General features: G+C 40.4%; 2 protein-coding genes and 1 pseudogene across 2 annotated transcripts; all 3 read right to left on the bottom strand.

Moving 5' to 3' along the window:
* Positions 1-10,979: 10,979 nt before the first annotated feature.
* Positions 10,980-14,079, bottom strand: LOC133743125 (heat shock 70 kDa protein 14-like; annotated as a pseudogene).
* A 201-nt stretch (positions 14,080-14,280) lies between these two features.
* Positions 14,281-16,462, bottom strand: LOC133743126 (protein HAIKU1-like). The gene has a single exon (XM_062170907.1). The coding sequence runs from the start codon at positions 15,676-15,678 to the stop codon at positions 14,734-14,736; it is 945 nt and encodes a 314-aa protein (XP_062026891.1). The 5' UTR covers positions 15,679-16,462; the 3' UTR covers positions 14,281-14,733.
* Positions 16,463-17,714: 1,252 nt separating this feature from the next.
* Positions 17,715-20,548, bottom strand: LOC133741820 (zinc finger BED domain-containing protein RICESLEEPER 2-like). Its single transcript, XM_062169537.1, has 3 exons — positions 18,631-20,548; positions 18,044-18,545; positions 17,715-17,945 (listed from the first exon to the last, which is right to left on the bottom strand). Exons 1-2 carry the CDS (start codon positions 19,345-19,347, stop codon positions 18,216-18,218), a joined length of 1,047 nt encoding a protein of 348 aa, XP_062025521.1. The 5' UTR covers positions 19,348-20,548; the 3' UTR covers positions 17,715-17,945; positions 18,044-18,215.
* Positions 20,549-22,217: the final 1,669 nt, after the last annotated feature.

Genomic DNA, 22,217 nt, shown 5'->3' with positions numbered 1-22,217 from the left:
TCCTTCCTCCACAACATGGTCAAGATTAGTCGGCTAAATAAATCCATCACCACTTTGTCTGATGGTACAGTTATCTTCCAGGATCATGCTTCCATTTCTTCTTACATTGTTCAGCATTATTAGAACATTTTTTCCAGAGACCAGAGTGTCATCAACACTGGCTTAGTAGAGAAAGTGATCCCACAGCTAGTTACAATTGCCGAGAATACTTCTTTGACTTCCATTCCCAGTGATGAAGAAATTGCTTCAACTATGTTTTCAATGGGTGGTACTAGTTCTCCGAGCCCGGATGGATTTGGGGGGGTGTTTCTATAAATCATGCTGGTCTATGGTTTCACAGGATGTGATTCTTGCGGTTTGGAGTTTCTTTGAGACGGGGTTTATTATGCCTCACTTTAATTCGCTTATCTTAATCCCGAAGATGCTTGAGGCTGAAGGTATTTCAGATTATAAACCCATTGCGTTGGCAAATTTTGTGTTCAAAATAATCACTAAACTACTTGCTGATCGTCTGAGCCAAATTGTGTCAAGAATTATTTCTGTTAATCAAAGTGACTTAATTAGAAGTCGCTCGATTACTGATCCCATCATTATTACTTCTGAGTGCATGAACCTGTTAGATCATAAATGTAAGTTTGGAAATATTGCTATTAAGTATGACATTGCTAAAGCCTTTGACAAGGTGGATTGAGTTTTTCTCCTCCGGGTTCTCAGTGCTTTTGGATTTGATCCTACCTTTGTTAATTAGGCTCACTGCGTGCTTCAGTCGGCACATCTCTCTATTATAATCAATGGTCAGTCTTGTGGGTTTTTTACCTGCTCACGAGGCGTGAGGCAAGGCGACCCACTTTCGTTAATTCTTTTTTCTCTAGCAAAGGAGTTTTGAGTAGAGGGATTTCATGGCTTGTGGTTGAGAATATGGTTGATTGCATAGCTTCTTCGGGTATGGGTTTTTCTCCTTCACATGTACTTTATGCAGATGATGTAATGGTGTTCATGTAGGCTAGCCCGGAGGGTCTCAATGCTCTCAATCTTTTCATGGAGGACTATGCGGCTAACTCAGGGCAAAGGATAAACAAAGGCAAGTCTTTGCTTTTTCTTGGCAAGTTTGCACTCCCCAGGCAAGCCGTTGTTCTCAGTACCTTGGATATTCATATGGGAACTCTACCGTTTCCATACCTCGGCGTCCTAATTTTTCAAGGTAGACTGAAAGTTGAGTTTTTGAGGCCTCTAGTGGACAAGGTGAGGTGTAAGCTCTCCTCTTGGAAGGGACAGTTGCTCTCTCATTCGGCTAGGTTAGAGCTAATTGACTCGTTTATCCAGGGTTTGCTTATTCCTAGCTTCCAGGTATATTCTTGGCCCTGGTCTCTTTTAAAGGAGGTGCAACGTACGAATTTTTTTTTGGAACAGTGATCCTTTAAAGAATGGTGCTGCATTGGTCTCATAGGACCAAGTCTGCCTATCTAAAGAAAAGGGAGGCTTGAATTTGAAAAATTTGTTTGCATTAAATCAAGCATTGCTTCTCAAAAAAAGGTGGGATGTGGTCTCCAAAGTGTCTCTTTCAACCACTTTTCTTCATGATCGTTTTCTCACTGCCGGCCTCCAGCCATGCGCTTATTATAAAAATCTTTAGTTTGGCTAGGCCTGAAGCAAGTTTGGAGGACTCTTCTTACTAAGCTTCATTGGTTAATTGGCGACGGAAAATATATTAGATTGTGGAAAGATAACTGGATGGGGGAAATATTGGGTGAAGCTTTCAACTTGGATCCTCAGGACTTGGCACACCTGGATAACAAAATTAGTGATTTCATTGTACCTGGTAAGTGGGAGCTGCCAGATATAGTTGTCCAGGTCTTTCCTGAGATTGCAGCTGTGTGAACTTCCAATGTGCTTCCCTTTAAGCCTACAAGTGATCAAGTATTCTGATTAGAGACTTCTTCTGGTACTCTTACTTCACAACAGGCCTACCTAGCCTTGCCTTCATCTTCCCCTATGTTGTCCTAGGGCTCTTTAATTTGGCATTCAGCAATCCACCCGAGAAAAAGTCTTTGCTCTTGGAAGATCCTCCATAAGTGAATTGCTACCGATGAGTTGCTTCAAAGGCGCAAAGTTTATCTGTGCTCTAGATGCCTTTTTTGCTTCTGTTCATACCTACACTAGCAAGCTAGTTCTCTACATCACCAAGCATAAGTAACACCCTCTTTGGGACATCCACGAACCATGGCAAGGCCCAACCGCGACATCCATCGTGTAGCCCTATGTTCAGGCTACGCCACGGTATCCGGAAGTCGCAAATCCGACGTCGGGAAGCCACCTTTCCGCCCTTGCCAAGATGCCACCACAACATAGCTTTCTACATGCTTCTAGGCTTTCTAGACTAGAAATATGTGGAAACTTGTCCCACATCGAAGAATAAGTAGAGGAAGGGCATTCCTTCATCTATAAAAGGAATGCCTCCTCCCACAACTCAACACATTCATTACATCTCTTGTAATCTCGTTGGGCCGCAAGGCTCGACACACACTAGTATAAGCTTTCAAGTGGACGTAGTCTCTCGCTAAGGCGGGAGGTGAACCACTATACATCTCGTGTCAATCTCTCTCTCTCTCTTACTTATAGTTATCTAGAGTCCCCCCGGATTCTAACATTAACATTTGGCGCCGTCTGTGGGAAGCCGACACACAAAGGCTTCGTCACCTACCACAAGCTTTGGACGATCAACGCTCGTTCAACATCAAATCGGGGCCGGTCAACGCCCATCAAGGCTTGGTCAACGGCCAACTCAAAAAAAAAAAAAAAAAAAAAAATTATTGGCGGCAAAAATTCTCAGGACACCCAGACAACTTCTCTGGGCACCCCTCCAATTTTCAAATTTCCCGCCAGACTTCATCTCCGCTGAACTTCAACTTGCAGCTCCGCCCAACTTCCATCTCCGCTGCAGATCCCCCGCTGAGCCTCCAAACTCTGCTGAGCTCCTCCTTCCTCGATATGCCAGCAGCCATGGCCAAGTTGCTTCATCCACCTGCTCGGTCAGCGTCCATTGGACCGGTCTCCGCTAGCGAGCTCGAACATCCTCTCCGCAAAGCTCCGCCGGACTTGTTCCGCTGTACTTTATCAGCGGACAGACTCCGCCCAACCCTCCTTCTCAGCATCCCCAGCGCCTTGCTCCGCCCACCGCCCGGCTCTCCCCTCCTCCGCTACTCGCACAACTTCCGCCAACCTCAACTCCGCTGAGATCCTCCTCCGGCGGTAGCAGCAGCCAGGCCAGCACGCACCGGTCCGAAGCTTCGCTCCGATCCTCCGCTAGGGAGCTCCGCTCCGCCAGGCAGTCGCACAGCTATCCTGCAGCCTCCTCTGCTGTGCAGCGACGCAGGGATCCTCCGCTAGTGACTACAGCTGCGCGCACCGGTCACCTCGGCACCTCAGCACCGGCCTTCCTCTGCTGCGTTTCTTCTGCCGCTGGCTCCCTCCAGCCCCAACGCAAGCTGCAAAAGTTCCGCTCCACCGCTCCGGTCACCTAAAACTCAGCTCCGCCGGACTTGGCTCCACTCCGCCTGCAGCCGCGCGCCCAACTTGGCTTCGCTCCGCCGAAATCAAAGTGCCGCTCCGCCGGACTTCGAACTCGGTCCGCTGTAGACACAGCTCCGCTCCGCTACGGAAAACCTCCGCTGAGCTTCACTTCTTTTCCTCCGGGCTCCACTCCGCCGTGCATGTGCTGGCCGACCCCGCATCGCACCGCTGCAGCTTTTCCTCATAAGGCTCATTTGAATTGAGGGGTGAGGATAGGAGCAAAAACAGAAACTTTCAGCCACAGTACATATGTTGTTTATGTTTGGGATGTAAAAGATTGGCTGCGTGGTCAATTCGATCACTTAGGGTGCGTGGTCAGCGTTGACCCGGTCAACGCTGAACTCAACAGCTCCAAGTCAACGCTGCACTCCCACTCTTTGGTACCTCCTCCGCTGCATTCCCTGGGCGGTATACCTACTGTATGCAAGGAAAATCACTTTTTACCTTCAATCATTCCACCTCCACTACGAGTCGATGCACGTCCTCGACACCCCGCATCCGCCAGATAAGTAACTTCATCTTATCTTTTACGCTCTTTGAATTTTGAGCTGATGCCATGCCAATACCATGCTTTTACTACTTCTAAGCATGCTTATAGAATATCACACTTGATATATCTATACATGTCTCTATAACCCTTAAGCATGCCTACACATTGTTATTAGCAACTTTCCTACAAGTTCATGCTACACACATACATGCTTCAATTTCACTTTCATGTGACATTCATCTAGAACCTTGTGACACTTATAGCTCAATTAAACATGCTCGGATAAATGCTTGCGAAACGGTTATGACTCGCTTAGGTATCAAAGCATGGCCGTGACTCGCTTGGGCTACGCCCCGCACGCTCATACAGCGCCTACACCTAACTTGCTCGAACACCTAACTCGCTACACTTATCCAACATGCTTTAATTACGCTCTTGGTTCACAATGCTTCTTACATGTGGTCTAGCCTCCGGGCACTACACTTTTTCACGTGTTCTTACATATGGTCTAGCCTCCGGGCTCCACGTGTCTATGATCTATGACCTACCGCCATGCGGCAGGGCGACGCCCCATTCTCACATGCACTTACAAATTTTTGTCTTTTGTGATACAGGATAGCGAGTCCCTTCTTGCTTGCGGAGCTCGGGGACTTGTAGGGGCTGTGCGCCTCTCGGATGTTACTTATGCTTGATGACTTCATGATTTGAACTCCCCAACCAAGAAGCTACTCTTACTCGGGGACTTCGGGGACTTGTTCATACCTACACTAGCAAGCTAGTTCTCTACATCACCAAGCATAAGTAACACCCTCTTTGGGACATCCACGAACCATGGCAAGGCCCAACCGCGACATCCATAGTGTAGCCCTATGTTCAGGCTACGCCACGGTATCCGGAAGTCGCAAATCCGACGTCGGGAAGCCACCTTTCCGCCCTTGCCAAGATGCCACCACAACATAGCTTTCTACATGCTTCTAGGCTTTCTAGACTAGAAATATGTGGAAACTTGTCCCACATCGAAGAATAAGTAGAGGAAGGGTATTCCTTCATCTATAAAAGGAATGCCTCCTCCCACAACTCAACACATTCATTACATCTCTTGTAATCTCGTTGGGCCGCAAGGCTCGACACACACTAGTATAAGCTTTCAAGTGGACGTAGTCTCTCGCTAAGGCGGGAGGTGAACCACTATACATCTCGTGTCAATCTCTCTCTCTCTCTTACTTATAGTTATCTAGAGTCCCCCCGGATTCTAACATTAACAGCTTCTCTGGTTGTGAAACCTGGTAACACCTTTTTTGGAATTGCACAGTAATTTTAGATGTGTAGAGGTGGTGTTTTAACATGTTCAAAGTTGCGATGCCGCATCAGGCCTCCTTGCAAGAGCTAATTTCATCGGGGTTTATCTCACAGCTTTCTCCCTCCTTGAAGTTATTGTGGTGCATGATGGTCTGCAACCTTCTATGGTGTATTTGGTCAGAGCGGAACAGCCTAAGGTTTGATGGTGGTACATTCAGTAAGACAAGATTCATGCACTTTTTAGTTAATTCATTAAAAGAGTATGCTAAGCTAGTGTTTTCCACTTCTTCTTCCACTTCCATTATACCAATTTTCAATATTTTAAGGCTCTCTCCTTTGAGACCTTGTGCTCCTAAATTTGTTAGAGTGGTATGGCTGCCCCCACCCTCTCCTTGGATTAAAATCAACATAGATGGGTCCTTTCATAATCATCAGCAAGCTGGGTTCAATGGAATAATCAGGGATCATGACCGGGCTTTTGTTCTTGCATTTGCTTCGAAGTTTAATGTTCCTAGTACTCTGGACGCTGAGGTTCTAGCCTTTATTGAAGCATTCAGCCATACTGTATGCTTGGCAATACTTGTGGATTGAAACTGATAACGACATTGGTTGTCAAGTACTCGACTTCTCCAAGTCTGATTCTTTAGCGATTACGGTTTAGATGGTTAAATTGTTTGGCTCTTGCAAAGCATGTGTGGGTGCGTGTAACTCATATTTCTAGGGAGGGGAATGCTCCCCCAGATGTACGTTCTGGCTAACTATGGTGTGTCATATGAAGGTTCTCACAGTTGGACTTCTCTGCCTCAGTTCTTGGTGGAACCTTTGGCCGTGATTTCTCATGTCTGCCAGTTTATAGGTTCTCTTAGGCGTGATTTGCTTGTGTATTTGCTCTTTCTTGTAATGCTACTATTTGTTAGTACTAGCTTTGTTTGAAGAAAAAAAAAAAGTTCACCTCATATGCATAAACTGTGAGGTCTTATCATAGTTTTCATCCCAAAACAACATTTTTGTGTGATTTCACGTTATTTATAAATATCTAGAACCGTGCCCAACCAACATACTTGGGGTGAAAAGGACGAAAATACGTTGACGTGCCTAGCATTTAAGTTGAGTTTCACATGAATTTGGATCGAATTATAGAAAAGTTGATGGCAAAGGAGAAAATACTTGCATCCGAACCAGTATGTATGTAAGCATCCAAACTCTCTTATATATATACAGTCGACAATCTAAATCCATAATTATCCTTTCAAAACTTATATCAATTATTAAAGATCATCTCTGTAAAAATTCATTGTAAACAAAAATTATTTACTCATTCAATTACATCAAATCAATTGACGGTTGTCATGAGACTGTTAACTTTCACCGTAGCTATTCATTTGTTTGATGCAATCGAATGAGTAAACGATTTTTGTTTGCAATAATTTTTTGCAGAGATAATTATTAAATGTTGATTTAACATTTGAACGGTTAAATTATGGATTTAGATTGCTAACTGTATGTAAATAAGAAAGAGTTTAAATGCATGCATACATATGGGGTCAGATGCAAGTATTTTCCGATGAGAAATTAACTATAGGGGTAAATCAACACAAAATAGAAAAGTTATGGTGCCATTTCTCATAATTGAAAATTCATGTGGTAAATTGACATTCATGAAAAAACTTAAGAGGGCAATAAGCTATTTACTCTTTCTTGAAGTGCAAGAAAACCAAAAAATATTTCCCTAAGAGCAAGTCAGCCACATTACCTAATGATTTTTAAAATGTGTTCCAACAATATTACTTAAAATTTAGCTACATTGGAATAATCTTTATTTTTGATTGGTTAGTAAAGAATAAATTATTAAATGACTTTAGTTATTAATTGCATTTCTAGCAAAAGAAAATAATTGATGTAATGTTGACTAGTTTCATTACCTATATTCTGTCTTATCAGAGCATCTTTAGCAGACTCTCTATTGTGGCTCCTTAGCTATTTTGGAGAACATATTTACCTTTTTATCTATTTTAGCAGCTGCACCAGACTCCTAAGTGACTCTCTATTATAACTTTTAGCTATCTCGCTTCTAAATATAGAGAGCGGGATGAGACTCACTATAATTTAAAACATTCCTTTTAAGTTATTTTATGTAATTTATAAATACATTTAAACTATTTAATATTCATTTAAAAAATAATATAAATTCAAAACTAGCTAAAATAAAGAGCATTGATGCAGACGTAATTCTAAAGTGGCTAGCTAAAATGACTTTTTAGCTACTTTAGCTAAAATTTGACCCAAAAATGGCTAGCATTGCTAAAGATGCTCTTAGTATATGAAAATAGGTGATGAAAACATTCTAGGGACGACACAAGGGTGGATGGCGGCTAGGATCTTGATGTATTGCATGACTTCTTCTCCTCCTTGGTTGACGCGCAGAGCTTCTGAAGACTAGAGAATGGAGATAATTTTTTGTGTTTAGAATTATGGGAGAAGTGGTGTCTGAGGCTTGCAGGGTGCATCTATATATAGGAGACGTTTGGGGCTTCTGGATCTTTCTTTTAATTTCTAGGAATTATCTGCTTGCGCCACATAGCTCCAACCAACCAATTAATTCCACGTCAGCTTTGCTATGTCATCCAACCAATGAGAAGCCTCCAATTTAACATCTTGATTTAAGGGAGATTATATATTTGCCGAATTTAAATAAATAATTTCTGATTTATCTCTTCAATTTCGGCCAAGAATGAATGTGGATATCAAGGAATGTATCTAGACCTGTTTTCAACCTTTCTGCTTGTTGTAATCCCTTGAAATTCTCCTTCATTATCTGTAGAAGTCTCCCTTTGGCCACAATCATGTCTAGATGCATTTAGGATTTAATTGAGATGTCATTATCCAGATATATACTTGAAAATAATCTTTATTTTTGATTGGTTAATAAAGAATAAATTATTAAATGACTTTAGTTATTAATTGCATTTCTAGCAAAAGAAAATAATTGATGTAATGTTGACTATTTTCATTACCTATATTCTGTCTTATCAGAGCATTTTTAGCAGACTCTCTATTGTGGCTCCTTAGCTATTTTGGAGAACATGTTTAACTTTTTATCTATTTTAGCAGCTGCACCAGACTCCTAAGTGACTCTCTATTATATCTTTTAGCTATCTCGCTCATAAATATAGAGAGCGGGATGAGACTTTCTATAATTTAAAACATTCATTTTAAGTTATTTTCTGTAATTTATAAAAACATTTAAACTATTTAATATTCATTTAAAAAATAATATAAATTCAAAACTAGTTAAAATAAAGAGCATTGATGCAGACGTAATTCTAAAGTGGCTAGCTAAAATGACTTTTTAGCTACTTTAGCTAAAATTTGACCCAAAAATGGCTAGCATTGCTAAAGATGCTCTCAGTATATGAAAATAGGTGATGAAAACATGAAATTTAAGGATTCTCTAAAATAGGGAATGAAAATGGGGAACTATTGGAGTTGATATTTGAGAAAAATCTTTATATTTTTGGTAAAAGTAATGTTTAGGGACATGCTATAACTCAATTTTTTATTTTTTAATAATTTTTTGTTTTGCCAAATGCAGTGAAAATCCAATTTAAACCACTTTTATCATTTTTAGAGGCAATCCCAAATGGAGTGTAACTTTAACATTGTCTCCTATGAAAGTGAAGTAATAGGCTATCACATTTGTTCCTAATAACCCTTGATTAAGTTAAGAGAAACAAACCCGCAATGTCCCCTCCATGTATTCTGCAGTTTCATTAATCAAGGTTTGAGGGCAGCCGCACCGGCCCTTATTCAAATAATAATAAAAAAAAGTTAAGAGAAACAAACCCGCAATTGAGGCAATCTAACACATCCACAAAAATAAAATCTTAGTCATCATCAACTCCCTAACAAATGCTATTGTGCATTCAAAGGTGGTCTTTAGAAAGATAAAGAAATCAAAACTAATACCTCTGGATTCGATTGAACTGGAACTAATACCTCTAAACCAATCTAGGCTCCTTCAGAGAACGGTGGTGAGTTATGGAGAGTGTTTCAAATGCTACGACAACATTATTACAGCAGAGCAAAATTTTGTGCCCACTAACACTTTAGGTGGCATTAAGGATATGGATTCTACTAGGGTAGAATTCTATGTTCAAACCAAATTCTGTTGGGGTAATTTGGAGAAAAATCGCTTGGTTATAGTCACTATATATGCTCAATCTGAAATTAATTATGTTAGTTCTTAGCTTGATAAGAAGGAAGCAACTTCGGTCTCTCTCTAAGACTAAACAAAAGAAATTAAAGATTAAAAAATGTCACACAATTTCCCAGGATCTCTATCCTACCCATTATCAAACACCTACTGTGCGTCTTCGAATCTTTAGTTGAACTCGTTCTGTTTTATCTTTTGTATTTATTTTAATGCTATTTTTTTAGATCTTTTCTCATCTCAAATAGGGTTTAACTTTATATCTTGCTTGATCGTTCTCTTTTTTATTTAATAAATTATCTTCTCCTCAAAAACAAACGGTCTAGGTTGAAAGTCTGATCAAGCATTGGATGATTTTTATGATTTGATTCATTGATTGCATTTGTCTATACCACGTGAAGACTGAAGAGCACCAGGATATCTAGTACTACCATTTACGTCAAAACCTAAGAAAGCGATTTGATTGGCTTTTTGGTAGGCCGTAGATTAAGATAAATATATGCAACTTGCAACATGACATTTAATCCAAGAGTTTGTTCACGAATAAATGGGGTTTGGTTGCTAGAGCCTAGAGAGTTGGTATATCTAAATTTTGTTGACAATGTCTCCATCTTTTCCCATTTTTATCATGAGTAGACGAGTAGTATCATAAAGTTCTAAATAAAATGTGGAAATGGAGTTCATCATTGCATATAATCCATTTACATGACTATGAACAATTATTATTTTGATGGGACATGGGTATCTAGCATGCTGAAGCAAATGTAAGAAAGTGGGGTTCAATTCGTATAAACTTTAAGTGTTTTTTTTTTTTTTTTTTTTTTACTATAGTTCGAGAAGCATGTATGTATAAGAAGTTAAGTTTTTTGGCCTTAAAGTTTATGATACATTATATATCATAATATCAATGATGAACCAACTCCTTACAGCAGTGAACTAACTTCACACAATTGTAGACCAAGTAAAATCAGACCAAGTAACAGGTCTATCTTTGTATCAAACTTTCTTATTTCCAAGTGTAAACTCTTCATCTCATTGATGCATTTGCAATAGCAAAAAATTATCCGATCCTTGACCATCATATTTGAAAAGTCGTGAGCAAAAAACTACTCGAAGACACCGGCTATAACTCAAGTTAGTTGCTAGCTTAATGTGTTAGAGGAATCATAGAGAAGATATATAACTCGGAGCCAAATTTCCCAGTAGCTTAATAGTGGAGGATGCTCAATGAAGTATTATAAGTTTATAACTATGCAAAAATCACCAACAACATTAAAGATTTAAATTTCAAAAGAGCTAGCTCGAATAGACTTTTAGGGTAGTGTTGCAAGTTAAAATAGCTCAACTTTAGTTTGTAATTGTTGAAGATGCCCTGTAATTTCTTCAGTGAGTAAATCCTAAGGTAAGGAACGTCAAGCATTTCATAACCAATTACGGCTAATCTCACAATTGGCCAGGATGCCTCATCTGCAGTTCAATGCTAATCCTAGTCTTGCTTGCTTGCCAAAGAAAAATTGCATTCTTTTACTTCATAATGCAACAACATTTGTACTATGCAAATCATATGTAGAAACTCTGGAAGATAAGAGTACAGTACTGTGTGCAAATGAATCATATCCAACTGAAGCATATAGGATTTAAGTTTCATTAAAATCCCATGACGCTCAGGTCTCCATTAATCGATCTTGTGAAGCCATCTCAAACTCCTTCTTCCTTGCCTTAAGCACTTCTGCTTCAGTCATTCCTCCATAAACTAATTCGGCCACAGGCACACGAACTTCTGTTACCTCTAGAACCCCATGAACTTCTTTCTTTTCCAAAACAGTTGCCGACTCTATAGACACAATATCATTCAAATTCAAGCGAACTTTCACCTTCATTTTCACCCGTTCACCTGATGTAGACTTCAAAGGGCCAATTGAATGCGTACTATTTGCGGGTGCTGCCTGCACTTCACCAAGATCGTCATACTGCAGAGTCTGCACATCAACTGAGAATGTATCTGCTCCATTATATGCAAGAGGCTTGAGACTTGGAATAGGATTTCCCCTTGGGAAAAGGAAAGTACTTTGGGGATTACAAGAATAATGTATCCAAGAAATTGTAACTGAAAATGGCAAGAAACCGTAGACCTGATACTTTTGGACTTTGAATATCGGACAAAAAATTGCACATTGCAGGGCACAACCCCTGGCAATGCTCTCACTCGCATTCAAAGCTCGCGTAGGTTCCTTCCCCAAAAAATGTTTCAACATCTTGATTATAGCAGGAACATGAGAGCACAACCTCAAACATGTCAACATCTTCTACTGTAAAATCGCCATCTTCAGCAAGGTCTTTCTTCAAAGGTCTCATCAGTTGTTCCAAAATAGGAACACAAATTTGTTCAAATTCCTCCTTAATGAAACCGCTAACATCTTTATCGCCAATTAAGCACTGGATATTCACAGATGCCTCAGATTTATTACTAAGCACCTTCTTCAGCTTCTCACATCAGTCACATGCAGTTTGAAGCTGATGGCAGGCCCTGGTGTTCTGAAAAACATTGATCTGGTACTCGTCCTGAAATTTCACAGAGAAATGCCGGAATAGTACATCAAAAACCCTACCACCGAAACACTGGTCAAATGAATGAACTAGTATTTTCATCACGCCCTTCTTAAAGGTAGCAATGCAAACTTGCGAGCTAGCATGTCCAATATCCACAAAAGCAACATTGAGTTGGCTGTGTTTACTTTCTGATAAATCCTTCTTGTAAACACCAAACTCCAAAGCAGACGCTTTAGTTTCATGAAACAAGCACAGAGGTTTCAAGCTGGCAATTGTGGCCGCGTCCATAACACTTCTCCTTTGAAGATCAGTGAAATAAAGAGGAATTTCAATGCAGCAGTCTACAACTGGTGCATTGATTTTCTTCGGATACCCATCAGACCCTTCAGTAACAATAAAGGCAGCGACTTGAGATCACTCTGCAACACAGGATCCCAATTAAGCGGTTAATCTGAGAGATTGAGTTGGGAGTCATAATAGATGAAGCTGCAGCCTCTGCTGACCCAATGACTCCCTGCTCGTCTCCAAAACAAACTAGAGTTGGAGTTTGATGTTTAGACTCATCATTGAGGACAATATCAATACTGCTCCCCCTTACCATGGCTACAGTGCAACTCTCATTGCCAATATCAAATCCAACCATGCTCATCCTGTTCCTTGCAAAACTTTAAATCTTGAGATCCACGGATACTCCAAGATTGAAACGGCAAGAGAGAGCTAGGGCTTTTGGGAGTTCTAGAAAGTCAATGAACACAGAAGTCCTCTACAAATTGGCCTTCACTGCACTGCACTGCACTGCACTGCAATGTTATATATACCGACCAATTTGTCAGCCTATTTCGGTCAATATTTACCGGTGATTGCAAAGGACTCCAAATTCTTTGAATGGCCTTAATCGACTTCTCCCTATTCCAAGGATAATAAAGAACCTATCCAGGTGCCAAGCACCATCTTATTAGGAGTCTATATATGTATTTTAGTTTCAGTGTCTATCGGTATTCCTATGTGAATAACCAATGCATTAATTAGGTTATACACTGCGTCTGTTATTCTTATCGAGTTATATTAGGTACTTTCAGTGATTCATGTAGCAATAATAAGGAGCTGAATAGAATGAGTCCAGTAAGCATTGGGCGATGCCTAAGGACAGAACCATGGCTTTCTAGTTTAATTTCTATCCTTCCCTTGCTTCAACCAATAATATAAAGCATTTCAGAGCCTAAATAGCACTTGTCCTGCATCATCTACTGGCTCAGAATAATATGTAATCTGCGGAATGATAGGTTAAGCATTTACGCCCCTATGTTACTATGTTAGCCAAGGCATATATTATGATGTTTAGGTATGATCAATTTAAGTGTAGCCTGTAATCGGAAAAAATGAAAAGTGGCTGCTGCACTTCTATCTAGCTTCCAACTTCTAAAACTTCCAACTTCATCTGGGTTCCTAAATTTCCTCAATGCGCAGATACCTAAAGGTGAGGAAAGTTGAATTTCAGAACCAAGATGCAAGGATTCATGGTAAACCTCTAAAGAGGTGCTTTCTGGTTATGCTCCTGTTACTATCAATACAAAAGCCATCAGACCCATTCTAACATTTTACAACATCTCTATACGACCCCTGTATAGTAGAGAATTCATAACTACGAGTCCAAGAAGGTTTGCTCCTCAAAACTTCATCAAGATATTACCACTAGTCAGATCATGAGAATTAAGGTTACATGAATGCAGGCATGCAATATTGCAAATATTTAACCCTTGGCAGTAGGAAACCATAAAATGTCAGAATATCAGCAAATCTCATCTTTACATAGAAGCACTACTAATTAATCTCAAACTAAATAAAATGCTTAGAATACTAAGAATGTATCTGAAGTGAGTATGCTAAGTAGATGTTAAATATACTCCTTTATCTAGATAAAACTTTCCTTTGTCTAGATAAACTTTCCTTCCTAATAACCTTTATTCTAAAATAATGAATACAGATAACTGAATAAGGTTACAGTTCATTCATTTCACTTTCTTTCACAAACTTGAAACAGGTAAGTGAAGGAGCAATATAATGAGAAACCATTTCATCAACATATTAGTGGAGTCGAGCAAGATATCCTTCATTGAATAAAAAAAGGTACAACAATACTGAAATAACTAACACGAAAATCTAACTGCAGAAGAACTCAACATCAAACTAAGATTTAATTCAAATATTACAATTACAAGAACTCTTTCTAAAGAGCCTACATATGTAATTCAAGTGTCCTACCTCCTTTCATGTTACAGCTGTCTTTCTAACATTCATGTTATGCTCATGCTCCTGTCCAATCTTCCCCAATTGCCCTTTTGATGATCTTCACTATATTTCCTAAATTGAACTCGTCGAAAAAATAAAAAAAAAGATAGCAGCTGTTACAGGATTTAGGATTAGCTGCAGAATGAGTGTCAAAAGACAAATAAAGAGAACACAAATGAACTACAAGTCGCCGAAAGGACCTCTTACACTACCAGTATACAATACATTTTTCACAACAGAAGCTCTAACAAGTAGACGAATCTACATAAAAACGAGCTCAGTAACAAGCATGGAAGCCAAATGCACAACACTGTTGAGACAGCTATTAACCCCTCCATCGTGGACTTGAAATGGGAAAAAACCCTGAAGGAGATAATGGATATAAAAAGCCTGGAGAAGGTGGGGCTTGAGGCCCTGGACCTAATATCCCTGATTGTGAAAACTGAAAATTGGGGGTCAGTGGAGGAAACTGTGTCCCAGGTGAAAGCAATGGATAAGGTGACCGTGGAGATAACAAGTAGTTGTAACTGGTTGGGGATGGCAATAGGAACTGGGAAGTTGGAGAGGGTAACAGTGGAGGACCACCCATTTGCGGGGATGGGAGATTAGGCGCAGGTGGTACAGGGCCATTCATTCTTGGGGGCAGTTGCCCAGGCATGGATGGGTGGGGAAGTAAACCAGTTGATGGTGGCTGTCCTTGAATTTGACCTGGACCTTGTGGTTGAGGCTGAGGCTGGTTTCCCCTTGGAGTTGGATCCAGCATTGAACTTTGAAGCCACCGCATATATGCTGAGATTGGAGACTCAGCTGTATTCGGCCACATTGAATCTCCAGGTGGAAACGGTGGCATCGGTGTTGGTGATGGTTGTCCAAAATGGGGAGGCCTAACAAAGCCATTATTGTAAGGAACGGGCGGCGGGGGTGCCTGTACAGGGACTGGAGGTGGGACTACAGGTCTGTTGATAGGTGTCAATGGAGGAGGTCGGATCTTCTGCAACCGCATACTTTGGGGTTTGGGCGGACCCTGGGGAGGCCTCGGCAAAGGATCTTGTGATGGCGAACCAGTAAGCTGCTGAACAATGTTCCTAAAGTCGTTCTTGCTTATGTTGTACACCTGAGGCTGAGGCTGTTGCCTAGCAGGATTCACAGCATTAGCAGCACTAGCAGCAGCATTACCGAAATTGGGCTGGTGCAGAGGACTCTTCCTTATATTTTTCCCAATCTTGTTCACCCCCAAATGATCAGTATGCCTATTTGTGGAGTTATCCATTTTGTAGAAAACGCAAACAAACTCAAACCACCAACCAATCTACCTTCTGTGAATGCCTCCACAAAGTCAAACCATTCATAAGCTTCAAAACAACAGCACAGGAGTTCAAAGATTCAAACTTGAAGCTCAAAAGCCAGAAGTTTGAATCACACTAGACAACTTCACCAAATGAAATACACGTACTTGGCCACATACCCACCAAGCAAGCTCAAAACAACCCCAGTTTGCTTAAGGAATCAAATTCAAACAAATCAAGCACAAGAGCTGCCCTTTTCTTAGCTGACTCCAACACAACAAAAAAAAAAATCCCAGATACAATTAACCTTAAAAAAACACCCCAGCAACAAACCACCAAACAACAAATCTGACTTTCTTCCCTGTAGCTCTAACCCCCAAAACAGGAAACACCCAAAATCCAATTCACAAAACAGAGAACAACCCAACCAAAATCAGAACCACAAACACAAAACCCAATTGGGAAACCTCCCAACCAAAACCACAACAATCCTCGTAGGGTTCAAAACAGCACGAAAGGCGAGACAAGTAAGAAACGGAATTGAGAAAGAGGGGAATAGAAAATTACGCTTGACTTGAGCAAGTGATACGGCAAAGAAGAGTCAAAGCTGGATCGTTTCTACTCCGGGGTAAAGAGACAAGCAAAGGGGTTTGAAGACCCAGTTGTTGGAGTCGGTCAAAGATGGAATGAATGGATGAAAGGAATTAGATGAAACAAGGGGAGTGAGGGAGGAAGGGACGAAGTGGGGGCCAAAGGGTGACCAAGCGCTTGCGATGATTCGTGTTCATAATAACCTCCTAATAATAATATCAATATTAGTTTGGCCAAAATTTCATTTCTAAAGTCAAAATATAAACGGAAATGACGCTGATGATGGTCACTACTTGCTAGCTGCCTCTCCATTTCTGTAGACGACGTCTGACTCCCTGTAAATACAGCGGAAAATATCGACCATGTTGGTGTAAGTGTAACGTTGTCTAATTGGTTTTTAATTGCTTTATAATAGTAATAACAAAATTTCATATTTCCATAAAATAAAATTAGCATGGGTCTGCACACCCTATGTGTAGGGATTTTTTTTTCCTCCTCTAAAGCTCTAAAGAGTGTGTGGGGAGGTAGTTAAAAATAGTGGGAGTTTCCTTTTAAAAGTCCACCACGTTTTCAGTTAAAAGATGATCAAAGGATTTCACTCCTACCCTCATGGTGACTCGAACCTATGACCTGGATCTTAGTTAGTGGGTGCTTTAACCACTGAGCTAACCAGTACATTTATTTTTATTTTTATTTGTAAATTGATTTTATTTAGGGCTGGGCACGGGCCGGTAAGGGACTTTTTGAGATTTGATACCGACTGTACCGAAACCGGTCAGTTTCGGCCCGAGCCCGGGCCCAAATCGGGACTGAACAAAAAAAAAAAAAAAAAGGCTTTCAAAGTTTGCAAACTGGGCAATTTTATGAGTTTGCAAACTGATAGCTTTCTCTTCAACTCTGCACATTTGCAAATGAAGTATTCCATCATTCCACCCTATGAATCAATGAATGTATGAACTATGAAATATGAATCAAATTCAATTCACATTTTTCAATGATTTCCAATTTTCCATCATTCCATAATAAATCATTAAATCAAGGCTGATCTGATTCAATAAGTCAAGCAAGAAAATAAAAACACTACAAGAGTAAAATTGTAAAAGCCATTAACACCCTTAAGGTAGTCTGAAATTCTGCATTTCTGCATTACAATTCAAGTATACACAAGCACACAACTGTCAAAGTGGCGAGGCACTGTGCTGCAATGCACAGTTGGAGCATTTCACATGCGCTGAAGGGGTTTATCTTGGGCCTAGGAAGCCTTTGGGTTCTCCTTGACAAAGTCAAAAAAAAAAAAAAAACACACAACTGCAAAACAAGTTACAAGTCTGCATAACAAGAGAACAAGTAGCAAATATGAACTTCACATTCAGTTCACATTTCACACATCAACTAAACTACTTAAAAGTTTAAAATTAATAGACTGCATTACAAGAAATCAAGAAAACAAGCTGCTCCAATGTGCACACTTCATCCATTACAGTTCATTATTCAATAACATAAACTTATAAAGTTGGGACAACATTAAAAATTGAAGACAACTAAACTAAAACAGTTTAGATAACAATTACATTACCAGCTGCAACAGACTTTCCCTTCCCTTTAGCTTTTGGAACTGGAGCAGGACACACATTTTTGCTAGATGTAGTGCTTTCATGCTCTGCAAAAATAAAAAATTACTCTCAACTCTCAATGATACAAATCAAAGCACTGAAAATGAAAAGAGCCTAAAACTAAAAACAAGACAGAAAGTTATACCATGCTCAACAGCTTCATAAAACTCTATGTTTTCAATGGTGCAATCATCTTGTACTTCTGCAATTTCATCACCTAACATCCAGTTTTGCATGCAAATGAGTCCCTCCACAGTTTTTGGAGTTAATGAGCTCCTAAATGTGTCAATAACCCTGTCTCCTGTTGAAATACATGACTATGATGCCACTGTTGAGGTTTGAATGGCAAGAACATCCCTTGCTATTGCTTCTAACACTGGAAACTTTGGGCCATTGACCTTCCACCAACACAAGATGTCAAAGCAGTCTTCATCATCAGTGAATTCCAATGGACCATTCAAGTATTGATCTACTTCATGAGACACCACTGCCTCTGCACTTGATTGTACAACCTTCCTCCAATCATTGAGGAGCTGACCCCTAACACCTCCTCTACTATTGCTGCTTCTGCTTGTAAGAGTACTAGCTGAAGAGCTTGGAGAGCCTTGCCTCACCATGTGTCTGCCTCCATCTACATGGATTACATACTAAGAAAGAAAAAAAGGCAGCTCATTAATATCCAATTAAAACCAAGTAAAAGACTGAAAATTATAGAACAAACAAGTTAAATACCTGATCATAGAGAGCCCTAAGAAGGTTTCTAATCTCCAATGTTCTTCTCTGCACCTCATCTTCATCTAAACCTTCACAAGTGAAGATGTGAGTCACATTCTTCAACTTGAACCTTGCATCCAATACTAGGCCAATGATCACCATGTGGTTGATTTCATGAAATGATCCATAATACTTCAACCATTTGGATCTCATGTTTCCTGCCATGTCCATCAACACCTGCTTAGTTTCTGTTCCAGTTGCAAACCCAGGTAGAACAAACATGTCTTCTATATTTTTTTCCATGGTAATCACATCATGGAAAGTTGTGTACACAGTAGGGTGCAATGAAGCACTAACCCTCAATGTGACATCATAGAACACCCTCAAGAAATCCACAAACACTTCTGCCTTATCCCAATCTCCACCTTCTTGTGGTCCAACCATGTTTCTCTTATTCTTGCTTGGTACTACATTCCTATCCTCATCATATTCTTCCTCTGGTTCTTTAAAGTAAGCTGCAAAGCTGCTATCCTCATCCTCCAACATCAAAGTAAAAGCCTTCTTGAATTTTAAACCAGCTTCTAGCATGAGATATGTGCTATTCCACTTAGTTGGGACATCCAAACACACTAGTCCCCTACATGGAATTTTGAGTCTCTCCACAGCCTTCTTAAAAGCATCCAACCTGTTTGGAGAAGATCTCACAAACTTCACAGAATTCCTAATTGCCAACATAGACTTCTACAACCTCTTTAACCCATGCCCCACTATTAAATTAGTGATGCGAGCAGTGCATCTCACATGCATATACCTACCATTCAATATTTGCTGGTAATATGAAGACCTATTCATCTTAGAAACAAGTCACTCTAAAGCAAACTTGTTTGCAGATGCATTATCAACTGTAATGCACATCACCTTCTCAATCCCCCACTGCTCAAGGCATGACTCTATAAGCTTTCCTATAGTTGACCCTTGGTGATTTTGAATCACACAGAAATTAATAACCCTCTTGTGCATTTTCCAATCAATGTCAATGAAATGGGCAGTAAGCACCATAGAATTGACATTTTGAAGACTTGTCCAAGTGTCAGTGGTGAGACTCAACCTATACTTCTTCAAATCCTTCTTTGAAGTGTCATACATACCTAGAAAGGTTCTGCACAGTTTCCTTCTAGAGGGAACATCAAATAGAGGGCAGACTTTATCACAAAATCTGTTAAACCCATTCTTTTCCACAAAACTAAAAGGCAGCTCATCAATCACAATCTTCTCTACACAAGCTTCTAGATAATCCTCCTGGTTATAAGCTACTGTGGTCAATCTATTACCCTTAGATTTATCACCAACAAGATTTTTCTGAGATTTATCCACATTAGGTGGATAATATCTACAATTCTGGTTGATATGCCTAATCATACAAGAAGTCCCATTCTTACTACTATCCACAACAAAATCTCCTACCTTTCCCGTAGGACAATAGATGCAATAAGCTCGTTTATGAACAATCTCAATATCATTTCCTCGGCATCTTTCTGAATCTCAATTTTATCATATTCTTTAAAATGCTCCCAAACAAAACTACGTTTGATACCAGATGTAGTAGAAGGACACTCACTTACAGATTTAGGAGCTTGAGGTTGACTTGCAGCTTCTGCACCTTCAGTAGCCCGAGGTTGACTACCAGCTTCAATCTGCTGAAATAATTATTGTTGTGTTGTCGAAGCTTCACTAGCTCGAGGATAAGATGGTGATGTTGCTGTGGAAGAATCCTCAAGACCAGAAGCTGTTGGTCGAGGTCGAGCCACTACCTTCTTCCCTCTAGCCATCAAGTTCTTCAACTGTGATGTTGAATTGGTGAATCTGTGATGACTGATGAATGATGATCGTCACGAATTGGTGAATCGAAGACGAGATGGTGAATTGGTGATGGTGATGGTTATGAGAGTGAGAGTATGAGACTGTGAGAGAATTGGGGATCGAAGTGTGAGATAATGACTGATACAGGGAGCTGTTGATGAGTGTTGACCGTTAGAGCGTGCATTCAGTGTGCTCAAGTCTATACTAGAAGTATAGACTTGGAAATGGACCAATCATATATCAAATAAATAGAAGTAATCAAAATAAATATAATATTTATATAATTCGGTACGGGCCGGGCCCAATTCGGGTTTGAATATATGATACCGAAGCCCGTCCCATTTTATATGTTCGGGTTGGGACGGGCCCAAACCGCCAATTTCAAAAATCAGTCCCGTTCCGTCCCGCCATTTTTCGGTTCGGGATCGGACCGGGTTCAGTAACTCGGTTTAGTATGCCCAGCCCTAATTTTATTAGCCCAATTATTATTTCTAATTCAAAATCTTTTAATATATAAAGAGTAAATTGGTAAAAAAAAAATCAGTTATGGAGAACAATCTCTCTTCTCTTAATAATAGTATAAATAAATTATCTAAAGATACGACACTAAATGTTAATGTTTAGAAACCAAAGACTCTAATTAACGTTAAAGAAAGAGAGAGAGAGGAAGAGAGAGACACAAGAAGTATAGTGGTTCGTCTCCCGCCTTAGCGGGAGACTACGTCCACTTGAAAGTTTAACTAGTGTGTTTGGGCCTTGCGGCCCAAAGGGGATTACAAGAGATGTAATGGGATGGAGTTTAAGTGGGAGGAGGGGTCCCTTTTATAGGTAAGGGAACCAGTATAATGTTTCGTTACATCTAGCGGAAGAATCCTCAACCTCCCAAGAACATCAAGAACACCCATACCCAGAAAACCGAGAAAGTGCCAAAACATGAGCAAAACACACACTCCAACCCAGATTCGACCATCTAGCAGGGCAAGAATCCTCAACCTCCTATCAAACACCTAAAACCCACCCCCAAACACAACTTTACACCCTTAGAAACACAGGAGAGTGCCAGAAACCACTTCGAAACAAAAAAAAAAAAAAAACAGAAATCGACAGAAGCAAACAAAAAACCAAATACAACAGGGAAGAGATTTGGGCTACCAACCTCAAGGATAGAAACTCTGGTATGCTCGAGGATTCTCGTCTTCGCTTCACGAAGTCTCCGTCCTCCAAAGATCGACAGCTTCACGGAGATTGCAGAATCTTCTCGGATCTCAGAACAAGGCTTGAGGAAGACGATAATGGGTAAAAGTACAAAATGTTAAACCTCCAGGTTTCCCTCTTTTTTATGTCAACATCAAACCAATCTAGGTCGTCCGCTGAAAAACGACATCGCACCACGGTCATACACGTGCCCCACGAACGCACTAACTCCCTGGATTAACAGAGGTGTCGCCTCGGTTACAAAATCAATAATTACTCGCATTAATGGCGAGGAGACGGGCGTGCTGCGGGGACGTTGTTCCACACGCTAACCCATGCCAATACATGTCAGCCACGTGTCGGGAGCCTTCAGATGAAGCGTCTATACGAAGTAACTATCCACAAGGCAGGAATACTAACCGTCATGAGCGAGACAGGCACCGCTAAGCGCAACTTCGCTAGCGGAACTTCTCCCTTCTCATCTTACAGGCGAGACAGTCTCCGCTAAACGCAACTCTGCTAGCGGAACTTCTCCCTTATCTTGCAGGCGA

The sequence above is a fragment of the Rosa rugosa genome, chromosome 4 (assembly GCF_958449725.1).
Source record: "Rosa rugosa chromosome 4, drRosRugo1.1, whole genome shotgun sequence".
NCBI classification, from domain to species: domain Eukaryota; kingdom Viridiplantae; phylum Streptophyta; class Magnoliopsida; order Rosales; family Rosaceae; genus Rosa; species Rosa rugosa.
The sequence above is the reverse complement of the archived record's forward strand: the minus strand, read 5'-3'. Positions and strand labels throughout refer to the sequence as shown.

What these genes read in the sequence shown, in the direction of transcription:
- LOC133743126 (XM_062170907.1), bottom strand. Translation starts at nt 15,678, where the DNA reads ATGGATAACTCCACAAATAGGCATACTGATCATTTGGGGGTGAACAAG.
- LOC133741820 (XM_062169537.1), bottom strand. Translation starts at nt 19,347, where the DNA reads ATGTTGGCAATTAGGAATTCTGTGAAGTTTGTGAGATCTTCTCCAAAC. An exon ending in TTAGGGCTCTCTATGATCAG is followed by an intron (nt 18,546 to 18,630) that starts GTATTTAACTTG and finishes TTTCTTTCTTAG; the next exon opens with TATGTAATCCATGTAGATGG.